The sequence below is a fragment of the Mustela erminea genome, chromosome 9 (assembly GCF_009829155.1).
Source record: "Mustela erminea isolate mMusErm1 chromosome 9, mMusErm1.Pri, whole genome shotgun sequence".
Lineage (NCBI taxonomy): Eukaryota > Metazoa > Chordata > Mammalia > Carnivora > Mustelidae > Mustela > Mustela erminea.
The window spans coordinates 105,999,969-106,014,387 of record NC_045622.1 but is presented as its reverse complement, the minus strand read 5'-3'; the positions used below and the strand labels follow the sequence as shown (position 1 = coordinate 106,014,387).

Sequence of the window (14,419 nt, the reverse complement as noted above, 5' to 3'; positions counted from 1 at the left end):
TGGAGTCCTCCCTTCTCCCTGGATGCACAGAATTGCATGTGGATGCACGTGAAGCCGCCCAGAGCAGGGGCTGGACTGTCCCAATGCTCCACATGCCTCTGGATTCTAAAGGCGACAGTGGGGTCTGGGGTCTGACAGGGAGCTCCCCATGCCCCTCTCGCCAATGAGAGAGAAACAAAATCCCACAGAGATCTGGGCTGGGACACTGGTTTAGAGGGTAAGGGGTCTGGTGAAGAAACCCAAAGTGGGCCACCTCTCAGTCCAGGGAACGGGGCAAAGGAGGCATCTAATGAAGCCACGGAGAGGGCGGCTTGGGGCAGGGTGCCGGGTGCCACCTCATCCGGGGGCCAGGCCACCCCCTACAGGCTGGCCACGAACATTTCAGCTTAGAAGGGTCAGCGACTAGCTTGGGCATGGTGTTCCCCCCCACCACAGTCTCTCTTGCACAGAGACTTACCAAGGGAGTCAGAAGGTCCAAAATGTTAAAGAAGAGCTGTTTGTGACCCCATTTCAAGGCCTCGGGGAAGGGGCGAGGCGTCGCCCTGTGACCGGCACCGACTGGGCGCCGGTCCTCCAGCCAATGGTGCCCTGTCGCCTGGCCCTGGTGTGCTCTCCCTCCCCTCAAGGTCGCTCCGGGAGACCAGATATCCTGCTAGCAAGTCCCTTCCCCCAATGATGGCCCAGACGGAACGCTCTTAATAAAAAAAAATAATTTATTGTCAACAAAGGAGATATATACAACAGGAAAATAGGTGAAAAGGAGGGAGTGAGTGAACAAAACCCCCAGGTGGGCCGCTCGGGCCTCCTGCAGGGATGGAGCGGGAAGAGGTAATGGAGGCCTCCTGGTTTAGAAGCCTGAACAGGTGGGGGAGGAGAGGCGTCCCCCGAGGTAGTGGGACTCAGTTCAAACCCCATCGTGACCACCTCTTGTGTAAGGCACTGTGCCAAGGGAGAATGGTGGGGGGTTTAGAGGGGGAAAGGAGGGGGGACAGAGAGGTCAGGGTCAGCGAAAGGGTGGGGGTAGGTGTTCTCCACAGGCCCAATGCCGCACCACACGACAGCCCTGAGGCCGGCCTTGCCCAGATCTCAGGGCCTGGCCTTGCGCCTTGCCAGGGGTAGACACCTTCCAGTGCCCCCAAGTAGCAGTAAATGCCGCCCCCCCCACCCCCGTCCTCTCCTCCATCCTGCCTTGGCACCTGGTTTAACTCTCTCCATCAGGTGGCCGAGCCGGGCAGCTCTGAGTGATAAGCCAAAGGGGGACCCTGCCTCCTCCCTCCCTCCCTCCCCGGGAAAGTGAGAGCCTACACACCACCCCCTGCCTCTGGCTGGCCCCCCACAGTGGTGCTGGAGTCTGACAGAACCGCCGGCCAGTTTGGGGGGTCACCTGCTCCCACACTCTTGGCGCCTTGGGGGTGCTTGGACCAGTCTTGCAGGAGGCTGACTGCCGGGGGCTCCTCCATCCGTACGCGGATAACCTGCAGATCCAGTGTCCCGCGGAGCCCCGGAGGGGGAGCTGGGCAGGGATGGGAGCAGAGAGCAGAAGTCAGGGCCCTCCGGACCCCCACTGCAAGGATGCCCCCCAAAGGCCTCTGCAAACCGCACCTCCACTCCCAGGCCTTCACTTCCACAGTCCGGGGCCCGGTACGAGGGGGGCCTAAGGCAGGAAGCCGCATTCCTGGTTCATCTGAGGACCATGACCAACCAGAAGATGAGGTCACGGGCTCTCAGGTGTTAAGTCAGACGCAGCCCGTGGGCTTCCTTCCCCACGTACTTTGGTGCACGGATGCTCAGTGTGTCTACTCGCCTCGGCTCCTCCCTTCAGCTCACTCTGCTTCATCTAAAACTTCCTGGGCGCCCTAGCCTGAAGGCTTCTGCCCTGTGTGGGCAGAGGGGGTGGGTGTGGGGAACCCCATACCCAAGTAAGATGCAGCTGTGCCTGTCATGGGGCTCACGGACAGATCCGGAAGCTAAGGCGAGAGCCCTGCATGGCCTGCCCTGGGCTAGCATCCCAGTTCTGCTCTGAGAGCTTCCCTGGGCTCTTCCCTCCCATCAGGACCCACGCCACGGGGATCAGACGTCCACCTCAGCAGTGGGGAGCAGCTGTTCTGAAAAGGCAAAACCAGGCCTTAGAGGAGAGAGCAGACTCTCCATGGCTTTCAAGCAGCCACAAAAAATGTCCCCCGCCACACAGGCACGTGCTGAAGTACTTCACATTGAAAAGCAAAACCGAACATGGTGACTGCAACTGTCGGGATGTCTGTTTCGAGAAGGATCCACTTGTGGCATTTGGCCTACACTGTCTTTAGAGACGCGCTCTAACAGGTGGCTGGGAAACTGGGCACAGCTTTGCTGTACAGTTTGCTGACATTCCAAAGTCCATACCAGTGGCCATCGCCAAATTCTGCTCTGGGTAAGTCGGTCTGTGTCTGACAAACTCCAAGCTCTGTGAGGACAGGCCGGATCCCAAGTTCAACAGCAAGTCAGTGGGCGCCCAGCCTGTGCCCAGCACGGCTCTGACCACCGGGGGCCCAGCAGCGTAGGGAGCAGACCACGAGGCCCTCCTGGAACTTCTGATCCCGTGGCGGGAGCCGATACAATCAATGAACGCAATGTGTTCTGTTTGGACACACCGGAAAGAAAGGGAAGCAAGAAGAGACACCGGGGAAGGGGACAGGAGAGCGTGGAGGGCCTCGTGGGGCGGGTACGTGAACAAAGATGTACAGAGAGAGTCCGCTATGTGGGTGGCCAGGAAACAGCATTCCAGCCAGAAGGAAGGGTGACCGCGAATGCCCCGGGGGCCGCCTGCCTGACGTTGTAGGAACAGCAGGCCGGCTGGCTTAGGAGAGTCGGGATCCTGCGGTGAGCATCCCTGGTCGCCATGGACTCTGGCTTTTTATCGGGAGTGTGACGCGAACAGCAGGGACAGCATCTAACTCGGTTTGCACCGGGGACCCTGGCTTCCGTAGGAGAGGAGACCAGAGTGGGCAAAGACCAGAAGCTGGCAGGCCAGGGGGGAGGCCGTTAAGGAACCAGGCAAGAGATGGCTTGGACCAGGGTGGCCGCAGCGGAGGGGGTGACAGGGTGACAGAATTCAGAATTCTGAACCCATTTTGGAGGTGGGGCTAACACGATTTGCCAAGGGCTTGATGGAAACAGGAAGAGGATGATCCTGAGGGTTTAGCCTGAGCAAAGTGCGGAATGCAAAAGGGGAGGGGAGGCTGGGGGCAGGGGGTGCAGGGGGAGATTCAGTTTGGATAAGGCAGTTCCATAGATCTTCTGGACAACCACAGGCATGTCACCAGGGGAATCTGGGTGGGAGCTGGAAACACATGAACTTGGACTGGGTCCCTCCAGGAGTGAGGAAGGCCCTGCCCCAAGGTTGAGGCATCCAGTCCGTCACTTAACCAGTCACTCACAGAACACGTAAGCAGCACCTGGACCCCGTGCCAGGCTCTGGAGAGATCACAGGAAATGAAACAGATACATGTCCTGACCTGAAGCTACTTACACTCAAGAAAGAGGAGGAGAGAGAACCGTCAGATCGGACTCGGGGAGCCGCGTGTGAAAGGACAGGCTGGGGAAACAGAACATCCGGTGAAGCTGGAGGGAGACCCGGCCAGTGGTCCGGGGAGCCCCAAGACCAGAGCAGATCTGGGAAGGAGGGAGGGACGGTATCATGATTACGGTCACACTGGGGAAAGGCCAGCACTGAGAACTGACCGCTGGATTTTCATTTTAGCCAAGTCAGTGGTGACTTTGCCCAAAAAAGCAATTTTAGCAGGAGATGGGAAGATGGGAAGAGGACGGAAGCGGCTCCCAGAGAGAGGAGGGCCAGTTAGTGTGGAAAATGCTCCCCAGCCTCGCTGAAAAGGTTTGGGAACAAATGAGACAGTGGCTGGGGAGGGATGAGGGGTCAAGAAGGGAGAAATCACAGCTTTGCATAGGCTGCCGGGTGAGATCTGGAGAGGGAAACACGGACCGTGGACAAAGAGGAGAGAGGGAGGGACAGAGCGGCCAGCAGGGAGGGGACGGGCTCTAGCCAGGCGTTGGGGGCCCCGGGCTTCCCCAGCAGCACAGAGAAGGCTTGGAGGCTGCAGGGGGCTGGGTACAGGTGGAAACACAGGCTGCCACTTACTAGGTGAGGGGCCCCGAGACAGGTGCCGTATCTCTTCGAGGCTATGTCCTCTTCTCCAAAATGGAACTCCTAACACGGCGTAACATGATTGTGGGGATTTAAGGAGACGGGTGACATGCTAAGATGTTAATAGAGTTCAGCATGTGCTAAGAGTTCACAGACTTGGGGACTGCTCAAAGCAACGGAATTACGTACCAGTTCTTTCTGGCAGCATGGAGGGCAGAGCTGAGAGTGGTGGGGAGGGGAGCATCAGGACAGTGAGGCGACCGTGATGTGGGGTGCCCTTCCAGAAAGCAGGCACGATCCGAGCCCCACGGCCGTGAAAGAGCAGACCAGGAGGACTTATCAGTCCGGGGACAAGCTGAGCCCCCTCAGCACTCCAAACCCAGGGCTGGCCCCCTCCATCCTGGGGGCCCAAGCCCCTCTGCTTCTCTGGCTCCTGTCCCCCTCCCCCCACACTTGTGCGTGAATGCGTACAAGCACAAACCTTCTCCAGAGGATGGGCCCGGGTGCTTTTCTCTTGTTAAGTCTTGTTTCTGATCAGCAACTCTGAAAATGTCACTGCCATATGACAAGCGAGGGTAGCCACTATCCACCCTTCTTTCAGTAAATCTTTACGGAGGGCTTTCTTTGTGCCAGGCCCCATACCGGGTGCTGAGGATCCAACAGTCAACAAGACAAAGACCCTGTCCCTTGTGAAGCTCACCCACGCTCACCCTCATGAGCACAGGCATGCACGCACACGCACACCTTTTCCCTTGGTCCAGCCTGGAAGCATACTGAGCCTGGTCGAGGCATCCTAAGAGCCAGCTCTCTAGGTCTTACACAGACACTAGCAAGACCAAGAGGCTCTTTTTCTCACCATTTGTGGGTGGGGTCCTCAAGCCTCGTCCTTCTCTCCTGGCTTGGACGCCTCCCCACCCTCACCCTGCAAGGCCCATGGAAAGTTCCAGAAAGTCTTCTCTGCTTCACATTCCTTTCCATCAGCTCAGCTGACCACACCACAGTGACCTTTCCCAACTTCTAAATCCTTGACTTTCAAGCTTTTTTAAAGGGACAAAATCTTTACTCAAAATCTTCCAAGAACTTCAATCCATAAAGCAACTCAACGTGAAGACATTCTGGTTGAAGCCTCACATGGTTTCGGGAAATCTGTCCAAGCTCTGCAATCCTGAAACAGTCTGCGACCACCGCTCCGGGGCCTTTGCTCTGCACAGAACTATGGTGGCTGCGTCCCTGCCTCTGACCTGTACCCCCAAAGAGACAGTCAGTTTCTTGGGGACAAAGACACTCTGTCCTCACTCGTGTCATCTTCCAGAGTGCTTGCCTCAGGAATGAGCTGCTGTGGGTTCCCTACATGCTGCCACCCGCCGAGAAAGACCCTCTCACGTCAATCAGATGGGAGAACCTGACGACTTCAGACTCTGCCCACACACCCCAAAGGAACCTGTGACCTTGGGGACTCCCTTCTCAGCTACTCACCACTCCAGGGAGGTGGAATTTGGGCACAGGGTAGCCCGGGACTCAAAATGAAGGCTCCCTTTCGAGACTGAAATCAGAAGACCCATTAAACAGTGGGAGCGGCCAGCCATTTAGAGCAGGGATCCGCCGCAGAGGACGAGGAGGCTCGGGGAGCGCTCAAGTCCCAGCAGAGCGCAGTCTCGGGGAGGCAGGACTGGAATGTGGCTCAAGCTGAAACTTGAGACAGTTAAAACCGTGACCTATGTGAACGCCTGATGCCTGCCTCAAGACGAGGAAAAGCGGAGCCTGGTTTGGTAAAATATAATTGAGCGAGGGGTGCCTGGTGGCTCGGTCATTGAGCGTCTGCCTTCGGCTTGGGTCGTGATCCCGGCCGGGGTCCTGGGATGGAGCCCTGAGTTGGGCTCCCTGCTCAGTGGGGAAGTCTGCTTCTCCTTCTCCCACTCCCCCCGCTGATGTTCCCTGCCTCGCTGTCTCTCTCTCTCTGTCAAATAAATCTTAAAAAGAAATACATTAAGCACAAGTGCGTGTGCATAACACGCCCACCCTGAGCTTTGCAGAAGGTCTCGAGGATACAAACCGGACTGTTAACAGCTCCCTGCTGGGGAGTGGGGAGGGGAGGGCAGGGCGAGAGGCACATCTGCTTTTCTCTTTGTGCAAAAAGCCCACCTCCTCTCTGAGAGCGCCGCTCCGGGGAGCCCCCGTCTTCTCCCGCGCTACCTTCCCTGGGCTCTAACTCCGGATGCACATTTCAGACAGGCCGGGACAAGGTGCTGTGGGTCACTCGGTCACTCCTTCAAGGGCCATTTCCCGAGCCCGAGATGCCTGTCCTGGACAGCTGAAGAAACCAGGCTCAGCCTCTGCCCTCCCAGAAAGCATTCTGGTCTAAACTGAATTCTGCCACGGCTTCACTCTGGGACTTTTGCCTAAAAATGTCCACAGCCTCAGCCCCAGGATCTGTGACTGTGGCATGTCACACGGCAAGGAAGAATTAAGGCTACACGTGGAATTAATGTTGAGGATTAGTCAGCCGACTTTAAACTGAATAGATGGTTCTGGATGATCTGGGTGGGCTCCATGTACTCCCAGTCCCAGTGGGGAAGAGGGAGGCAGAAGAGTCAGGCCGAAGCTCAGAAGAACTCTCCTGGTGGCCACGGGCTTTGAAGACGGAAGGAGACCGAGAGCCAAGGATTGCACACAGCTTCTAAAAAGCTGGCAGGACGGGCACCTGGATGGCTCAGTTAGTTAACCATCTGCCTCCGGCTCAGGTCATGATCCCAGGGTCCTGGGATCGACTCCCACATTGGGCTCCCTGCTCAGCGGGAAGCCTGCTTCTCCCTTTCCCTCTGCTTGATGCTTCCCCCTGCTTCTGCTCTCTCTGTCTCTGTCAAACAAATAAGTAAAGTCTTTGCCCCTGGAGCCTCCAGAAAGGAACACAACCCTGCTGACACCCGGATCTTAACTTAGTGAGGCACGTTCTCATAAACCACGAACAGGTTGTTATAGCAACCACAGGAAACGAATACGAGGACCAAGGGAAGGAGGAACCAGCTCTGAGACTCAGCCTTCCCACTTCCATCTCCCCTGCAGAAAACAGACTTTCCTAAGGGCCTGATGAACCACGTATAGAAGTTTCTGGAAATTGGATACACACGATACAAACACAAGCGCTTACTGCTATCATTAGACAAGTCACTGGACTGCTCTGTGCGCAGAGGCGCGTGTTGAGTTCCCCATGGGTCCATTCAGGCCCTTGCTCCAACAGGGTGAGCGGAGCACCACAGGCCCCGGGGGGGAGCAGCCTTAAGTGTGGAGCTGGGTGTCTGGCCTGGGGGAGCACTGGCCTTGCCCAACCTGACGATCACTTCCAGGACACTCCCAAGGAGCTAGTTCAGCTTTCTGGCCAGTCCCTGTCATTCCAGTCTGCCTGTCCTCGGCCCAGTCCCTCAGGAGACCCGAGTGCTGACCACCTCTACACCCAAGGCCCTGGTACAGAGGGGCCTCGAGGAGGCCCGAGCCCCAGGACGCAGCCTGCCCGACCCTCCCTTGTCATCCCCTCTCGGGAGCTCACCTGGAGAGGGGCTTTCCGGCTGGGGAAGGCCTCCTTCTGCAGCTCTCCCCTCTTTGGGGGAGTCCTTGCTGTCTGAGGCCCTGAGCTGGGTGTGGGAGAAGAGCTGGAGGACGAAGCCCGGGGGGAAGCTGCCGTCGGTGAAGTGTCGGACCTCAGCGGGGGCCGCGAAAGTCTCTGTGGGCGAGTCGGGGGACGGGGGGTCTGGAAGGAGAGATAGGAAGGAAATGTGAGTCCGGGACGTGGAGCGGTCTATCCTCACTGAAGCCAGAATCCAAAGGCCTAGACCATCTCCCTCCCCTGCTTGGCTTTTCCTCTTGGAGCACTGCGGCCAGAGCCCATGTCCACACCTGCACGGGGCCTTCCTCTCACCTGGGTCGGGGTCTGGGTCCAGGTCCAAGTTTTTGGTCATGGGTCGGCCTCTTTTCTTCCTGACCGGCTCTTCCCCAGCGGGCTCCTTCCATCTCTGACCACGGGGCTTCCTATTTCCTGGCTCCGAGACAGGGGCAGCTGCAGAACGAGAAGACCCCAGACCTTCTAAAGGGTCCACACCTGAGCCCCGCAGCCCCTCTCCGCAGAGAACGCAGGGTGCAGGGCGCGTGTTCCCCTCTCCCCGGCTCAGCCTCTAGGGCTTCCCCGAGACTGACCAGGAAGCTCGAGGGGGCGGAGGCCCCTGGGCCGGCTCCTTTTCGGGAGACACGGGTTTTCCTCGGAGTCCAGGAGAACGACAATCTCTGCTGGCATCCTGGCAGGGTCTGGCTCGGAGTCCGGGTCAGCTTCGACATCCTGGCCTGAGTCTGGAGAGGGTGCACGCCCAGTAAGCTCCAAATGTTCTGTGGGGCCCCCCCCCGCCCCCCGCCCCCCCCCACCGTTCCAAATACCCGAGGTTGGTGAAGAAGGCTGCTCGGCTCTGACGTCCTGCAAAAGGGCCACTCCCTCACTCCAGGCCTCCAAGATGTTGCTTTTCTCTGAAGGGCTCAAGTCCAGGGTGTGAGGGTGCTGTTCCAGGATGTGTGTGCGCGCCGTGTCCGCCGAGGGGGCCCGGATCTCCGCCCCACACACCATGCACAGTGCCCGCCCGCTGCCTCCTGGGCTGTTTCCCACCAGGAACTCCTGCTCCCAAGACACCTGCTGCTTGGGCTCCTCACAGCCTTCGCCACCTGCCTCCAGCAGACTGGGCCTGGGCGGGGGGGTCTTCTCCTGCGGGGCCACTGCAGAGGGAGACGTGCAGGAGGCGTCAGCAGGAAAGGTGCCCGTGGCCTAGAAGACTTACAACATGGTTCCCCAAACTTAGTGGAGTCTGGGGAGCGGGGGGAGGAACATTCCCACCCAAAGTCTTTCTCTCCCTTCCCCTGCCGCCCATGAGACTGACCTTAACCTTATTAAAGACCATAACCTTATTAAACCTTCCCTGGGTGCCTCGGCATCCGCTAGCTCCCTGCCTCTCTGGTCTCCACCTGGGCTCCAACCACAGTTCCCCGGGCTTTTCCAACAGGCTGTTCTTGCAGGTCTTCAGCCTTGACACGTCTGTCCAGACCACCCTGATGAGTCCGACAATTTCCTTTACTCCTGGGAAGCCTTCCTGACCTCGCACCCCTGGTGGGGGATTAGATCTACATCTGACATCCAGGCCACACTGTGTCCCTTCTTGAGAACAAGAATGGTCCACCTGATCTATTGTCCCTACAGGGCCTGGCACGCAGGAGATGCTCGGTGGGCCTTCTGTCCTCGAATGACAGGGCATGCCAGCTCCTCCACTCGGCGAGGCCCCTTCAACAGGCCACCACACCCCGTCAGAATCCCTTTCCCATCTCCCAGAGCATGCGCAGGTGTAATCTTGCGCCCAAGGGTCTGCCTGGCACCTGCTTCGTGCGCATGGACCACAAGCCCGACAAAGAAGGCAGGCTGAGACCCACGTCAGCCTGTCTCTGCGATTTCTCATGGCCACACCTCTTTCTCACCTGAGGAGACGGGATGAAATAAAATATGGGCCGTCCTAATGCCAAGGGACTGTACAGGGAGGTGGCTTTTGAAGTGGGTCTGCGAACTGGCCAGGATTCAGAAGATCCAAGTCCAAGGCTGGACTGTACCTATCTCCCACGTGACTGGGAACCTTGACCTCTTGGTTGCCATTGGGCTCTCTTTCCCACCATTCCTCCAAAACAGCTCTTGCCAGAGTCACCAATGCTAAACCCGGCCGTTAGTTCATCATTTGACTCATCACTTCTTCCAGCTTGATTTTTGTTGCTCAGCTTCCGGGCACCACCTCTTGTTGGTTCATCTCTTACTTCCCTGGGGCTCTCTTGGGGTCGCACGTGCTGGCTCCTCTCCTCCTTCTCACGGCTCTCTCACTTCTTTCAGGGCATAGCTGAAGAACCATCCTCTCGAGATGGCCTTCTCGGCCCCCATGCAGAAAGCTGGGCACCCCATTACCCTACCCCCCACCATGTCCTCCCTAGCCCACACCGCCACCGGGTCTAACATGGTGTTACTTGCGCACAGTGTCTCCCCGCTGCATGACTTTTGATTGTCAACACTTGGACCCCCAGACTCCAGAACAGTGCCTAGCAGGTGGTGGCATGCGGACAATCTCTGACGAGGGACTGACTGACTTCATCTCCAACCTATAGTCGCCAGAGAGAGCTCTGTATCTCCCGTCTCGGACCCCTTCTGTTTACCTCCCTGCTCTGACAGTCTCTTCCCACTGCCTGCCTGCTGATGACTTCCTTATTTGTACCTCCGGCCAGACTCAAGGCATCTAAATGCACGTGTCTGGTGCCTGTCTGGCCATACCACTTGAATGTGTCACAGGCCTACATCTTAGCCTTCCTGTCTTTGCACATGGGAGGCCCGTCCTTCTCCGTGCTCAGGCCAAAGACTTTGAATTCGTCCTTTCTCCTCTTAACCCAAATCTTTCAAAAAGCTTCTGCTTTAAGACATGTGCACTGGCTATCCTCTCTGCCTAAAGTGCTTTCCCTCCCTCCCACTGTCCACAAGGTTCATTCCCTCATGTCCTTTGGGACTGTGCTCAAGATTCACATTAGAGAAGCCTTTCCCGACTGCGTGATACTCCAAATAAAACACCCCCATTCTCTTTTCTCCTCCCTTTGCTCTGGTGTTCTCTGAACCACTTATGAGCCCCTGACACCCTATGCATTTAATTATGTTGGTCTTAGGTCATTCATTTATATATTCCAGAAGGGGTGTTTCTTTCTGTCATCTTGCTCATAGTCATTAGCGTGCCCAGTCTTAAACTGCCTGGCTTACAGTAGGTGCCTAATAAAGACCTACTGAATGAATTAACTTCTCTGGACTTCTATTTCCTCATCCCTGACAGTGGGGAACAGGGCCTCTCTTGCAGGGTTATTGAGAGGATGAACTGAGACAGCTTGGCCTCCAGCCCTCAGTAAATACTAGCACAGGCAGGGAAAAAACCTCTGGTGGATGGCAAGCTCTGAGATAAAGGGTAGCTGCCTTTATTTCCCTGACTTGTTTTATAACCCTCCAGAATCCAAAAAAGGACGAGAGAGGTGGTGGGGGGAAACAGCGTGTGATGCTGAGGTTAAATAAATGGCCTTGCTCTCAACCTCTTTGGTGAACAATCCCCCCTAGGGGAAGAGGTATTGGAGAATAAAAACGATATTTGCATTTCCATGAACATTTTTTGGGCATTTTCATGAGTATTAAGTTTCCAACTAAGATGGCCCTTTGTTTTCTAATGGTCTGCAAGATCCTGCGGACTACAGAAATTGGTAAAGGGGGAGGGGAAATCAAGGGCTCCCAGGTTGTTCCTCGAATCCCTTGCCAAGGCCAATCTCCTTCCTGCGTGGCAGAGGGTACCCCTAGCAAGCGCTTCTCTTCCGAATCTGAGTGTGCTCTGTGCCATCCCATTCACCCCTGAAGCGCTTGAATCTGACACCTGTGGCTTACGCAAGTGGAAGGCCCGGGATGCAAGGGGAGTTGGGGGACAGGAAAGCTTTCTGCGTAGAGGGCCCTGAAAATCCTCCCCTTGGCGGGCGGCATCCTCGGATCTCTCCGGACACCAGGCTGCGCGCCCGGCCTCGGCCCTGAAGGCCTTGCTGCCCCTCGGCCTAAAACACAGCCTGGCCCCTGCGCCGGCCTCTGGCTCCGCGGGGCGGGAGACCGCGGCCGCCGGTGCGGGGCCCGGGAGTGGGGGCGCTCGGGCACCGGAAGATCCGGAGCGCGCGGGGTGTGGATCGAAGGCTCCAGACCCCGGACGGGGGCGGGAGAGAGGGAATTCGGGGAGGCCCCAGATTCCAAACCCTGGAGGGGGCGGAGCGAGAGCGCGCCCGGGCCCCAGGCCGGAGGGGGAGGGGGCGCCCGGGTCCCAGACCGGAGGGGGGAGGGGGCGCTGGAGCCCCCAGACTGCGGAGTGGGAGGGGGCGCCCGGGCCCGGGCCGTGACGCGGAAGTGGGGTCCCCTTCCATCCTCACCTCTGAGCATCGGCTCAGGCCGCGGAATTACGGCCACCACCATGGCCTCCTCCTCGTCCTCCCCTTCCTCGCATTTGAGCGTCACCTCGAAGCAGTCGAGCGCGGCCCCCTCGGCCTTCAGGGCCATGGTGCGGCCGGTGTGTGTGTGCGCGGGGGAGATCGCGGTGACCGGACGCCGGAGGCCGGGCGCGCAGCCAGGGGCCGCCTCCCGCCCCGCGCCGCCCCCTCCCCGCCCCCTCCCCGCCGCCCGCCGCTCACTGCCCGGCCTGCGACGGGCGCGTCCGGGCCTCCCCGAGACCGAGCGCGTCGGGACCCCGGGCGGGGAGGGCTCAATCCGGGGCCCCAGGCCCCCGCCGCTCCCTTTTATGGAGGCTCATTGTCGGCGCCCTCCCGGACGGCCCGCCGCGGGCCCGCCCCCGACCCCGCGCGGCCAATCGCGCGTGGCCCCGCCCCGGGCACGAGGCTCCGTTAGCCGCCCGGGGACCCGCAGGGCGGCGGGGAGGGCCGCGCGCTCCCGGGCGGCCTGCGGCGCGGAGGCGGGCATTGCCGGCCGGCGGAGAAGCCCCCGGACCCCGCGGGCTGGGGCGCGTCGTCCCTCGGGCTGCGGATCGGGCCCGTTGGCGGGCGTCGAGAGCGCTGCCAGGTGCCGTGGGGTTTTGTTGGGGGTCGCCTTTGCGTTTCCCGAACGAGCCTTCAGCCGCCAGAAGATGCCCCGGGCGGGAAAGGATCCGGCGGAGCGGCGAGAAGGGCCTTGGCGTGGGAAGGGGGGATAGGGAATTCCTTCTGATTTTTGCCAGCTCTGTGACCTTGGGCACGTTATCTGTTTTCTTAGACGACCTCATCCTTTCTCGGAAGACATTGTGGAGGCTTCTGGACAAGGGGATGCGGAAGATGGAAGAGCCAAGTGGAGTGTGAGCACACGCAAACCACCCCGATGGCTTTGATTTCCATTTATTAAAACGTGAGTCTAGAGACTGTGCACCTCCCCAGGGGCACACAAATTCTTGAGAGCCCCAAGACCGGAGTCCAGTTGCCATGACACTGCTTCGCCGCCATCCTACTCAGGCTGAGCTTTTACCTCCGTGACACAGAATGGGCATACCCCCTCTGCTCCAGAAGCTCTCCTGAGATGTCGGTTGAGAAAATGTCTGACACTGGAAATCCATCTTAAAATGCCACCATATCAGACCAGACACAGGAATAATTCAGAATAATGTATGTAGTGGGTTGGGGGCTGGAGAGCAAATAGGAGCTAGGGTATCTGCATTACCGTGGGTCTTTAAGTGAATAATTTTGTTACTTTCAAGTGTACCCCGTACTTTAAAGGTTTTACAAATAAAGGTATTACCAAGCCGTTTTCAGTCATTTCTATCGCTCCATCACCTGGTAAGCTGTGCAGAGATCCCTTCCTTGAACTTACCTCTCCTCTCTACTGCCTTGCATGGGTCCAGATCCTCAGGCTCCCAGGACTGGGGCCATCAGGTGTGGGTTTGGCCCATGGGAGCCAGTGGCAGTAGACTGGAAGATAGCAGGAGAGATAAAGCCAGTGTGTTTCTTCTCTTTCTCTTGTTTGCTCAGGCTTGGGCAGGTCTCTAGTCATAGATAAAACTCCTCTGTGGTCCCAACGTCTGGGGTATGAGTGAGTCCCAACTCACTCACTGTTAATTCCCTCTCCTCCATTTGTCCCTCCAGCTTAGGAGTGGTGGGGAGTGCCCTGTGTTTGCTAATCTCTGTGTTGCCTCTCTGTCCCCTGTTGGGACTACTCAGCCCTTCCATCACTGTTGTCACCAGCGTCAGGAACACCCTGCTTTAAATTCTTTGTTTTACATACCTAGAGTGGTTCCTCTTACCCTCTTGGACTCTGAGTGATACACCCAATATTATACCAGGCAGTTTGTCCTCACAAGTCTTATGTGGTAGACTGTATTGTTCCCATTTTCCAGAACATGAAGTTGAGGCTTAAAGGGGTAAATTACTTGCCCAAGGTAATACACCAAGAATCCTATTTCATCAAATCTAAGATGAGCGTTTTTTCTACATTTTAACATCTTTGGAATGGGGATGCTTTCTATAATGGACATTACGATGAAGTTTTAGGAATACCAAGAACATTTAAGATTACCCCTCTGATATTCAGACTGTAATGTTACAGCAGAAATAAAATAAATCACGTTCAGAATGAGACATCGGGGCGCCTGGGTGGCTCAGTGGGTTAACCCGCTGCCTTCAGCTCAGGTCATGATCTCAGGGTCCTGGGATGGAGTCCCGCATCGGGCTCTCTGC

The 14,419-nt window shown here is 57.6% G+C and overlaps 1 protein-coding gene across 1 annotated transcript; it reads right to left on the bottom strand.

The window, feature by feature from the left end:
* Positions 1 to 842: 842 nt before the first annotated feature.
* On the bottom strand, positions 843 to 12,506 carry SPINDOC (spindlin interactor and repressor of chromatin binding). Its single transcript, XM_032357153.1, has 6 exons — positions 12,137 to 12,506; positions 8,564 to 8,893; positions 8,330 to 8,479; positions 8,055 to 8,192; positions 7,686 to 7,886; positions 843 to 1,513 (listed from the first exon to the last, which is right to left on the bottom strand). The coding sequence occupies exons 1-6, from the start codon at positions 12,261 to 12,263 to the stop codon at positions 1,302 to 1,304; spliced, it is 1,158 nt and encodes a 385-aa protein (XP_032213044.1). The 5' UTR covers positions 12,264 to 12,506; the 3' UTR covers positions 843 to 1,301.
* Between the last annotated feature and the right edge of the window lie 1,913 nt (positions 12,507 to 14,419).

What these genes read in the sequence shown, in the direction of transcription:
- SPINDOC (XM_032357153.1), bottom strand. Translation starts at nt 12,263, where the DNA reads ATGGCCCTGAAGGCCGAGGGGGCCGCGCTCGACTGCTTCGAGGTGACG. An exon ending in GCCTGAGCCGATGCTCAGAG is followed by an intron (nt 8,894 to 12,136) that starts GTGAGGATGGAA and finishes CTCCCTCTGCAG; the next exon opens with TGGCCCCGCAGGAGAAGACC. An exon ending in GGACCCAGACCCCGACCCAG is followed by an intron (nt 7,887 to 8,054) that starts GTGAGAGGAAGG and finishes CTCTCCTTCCAG; the next exon opens with ACCCCCCGTCCCCCGACTCG.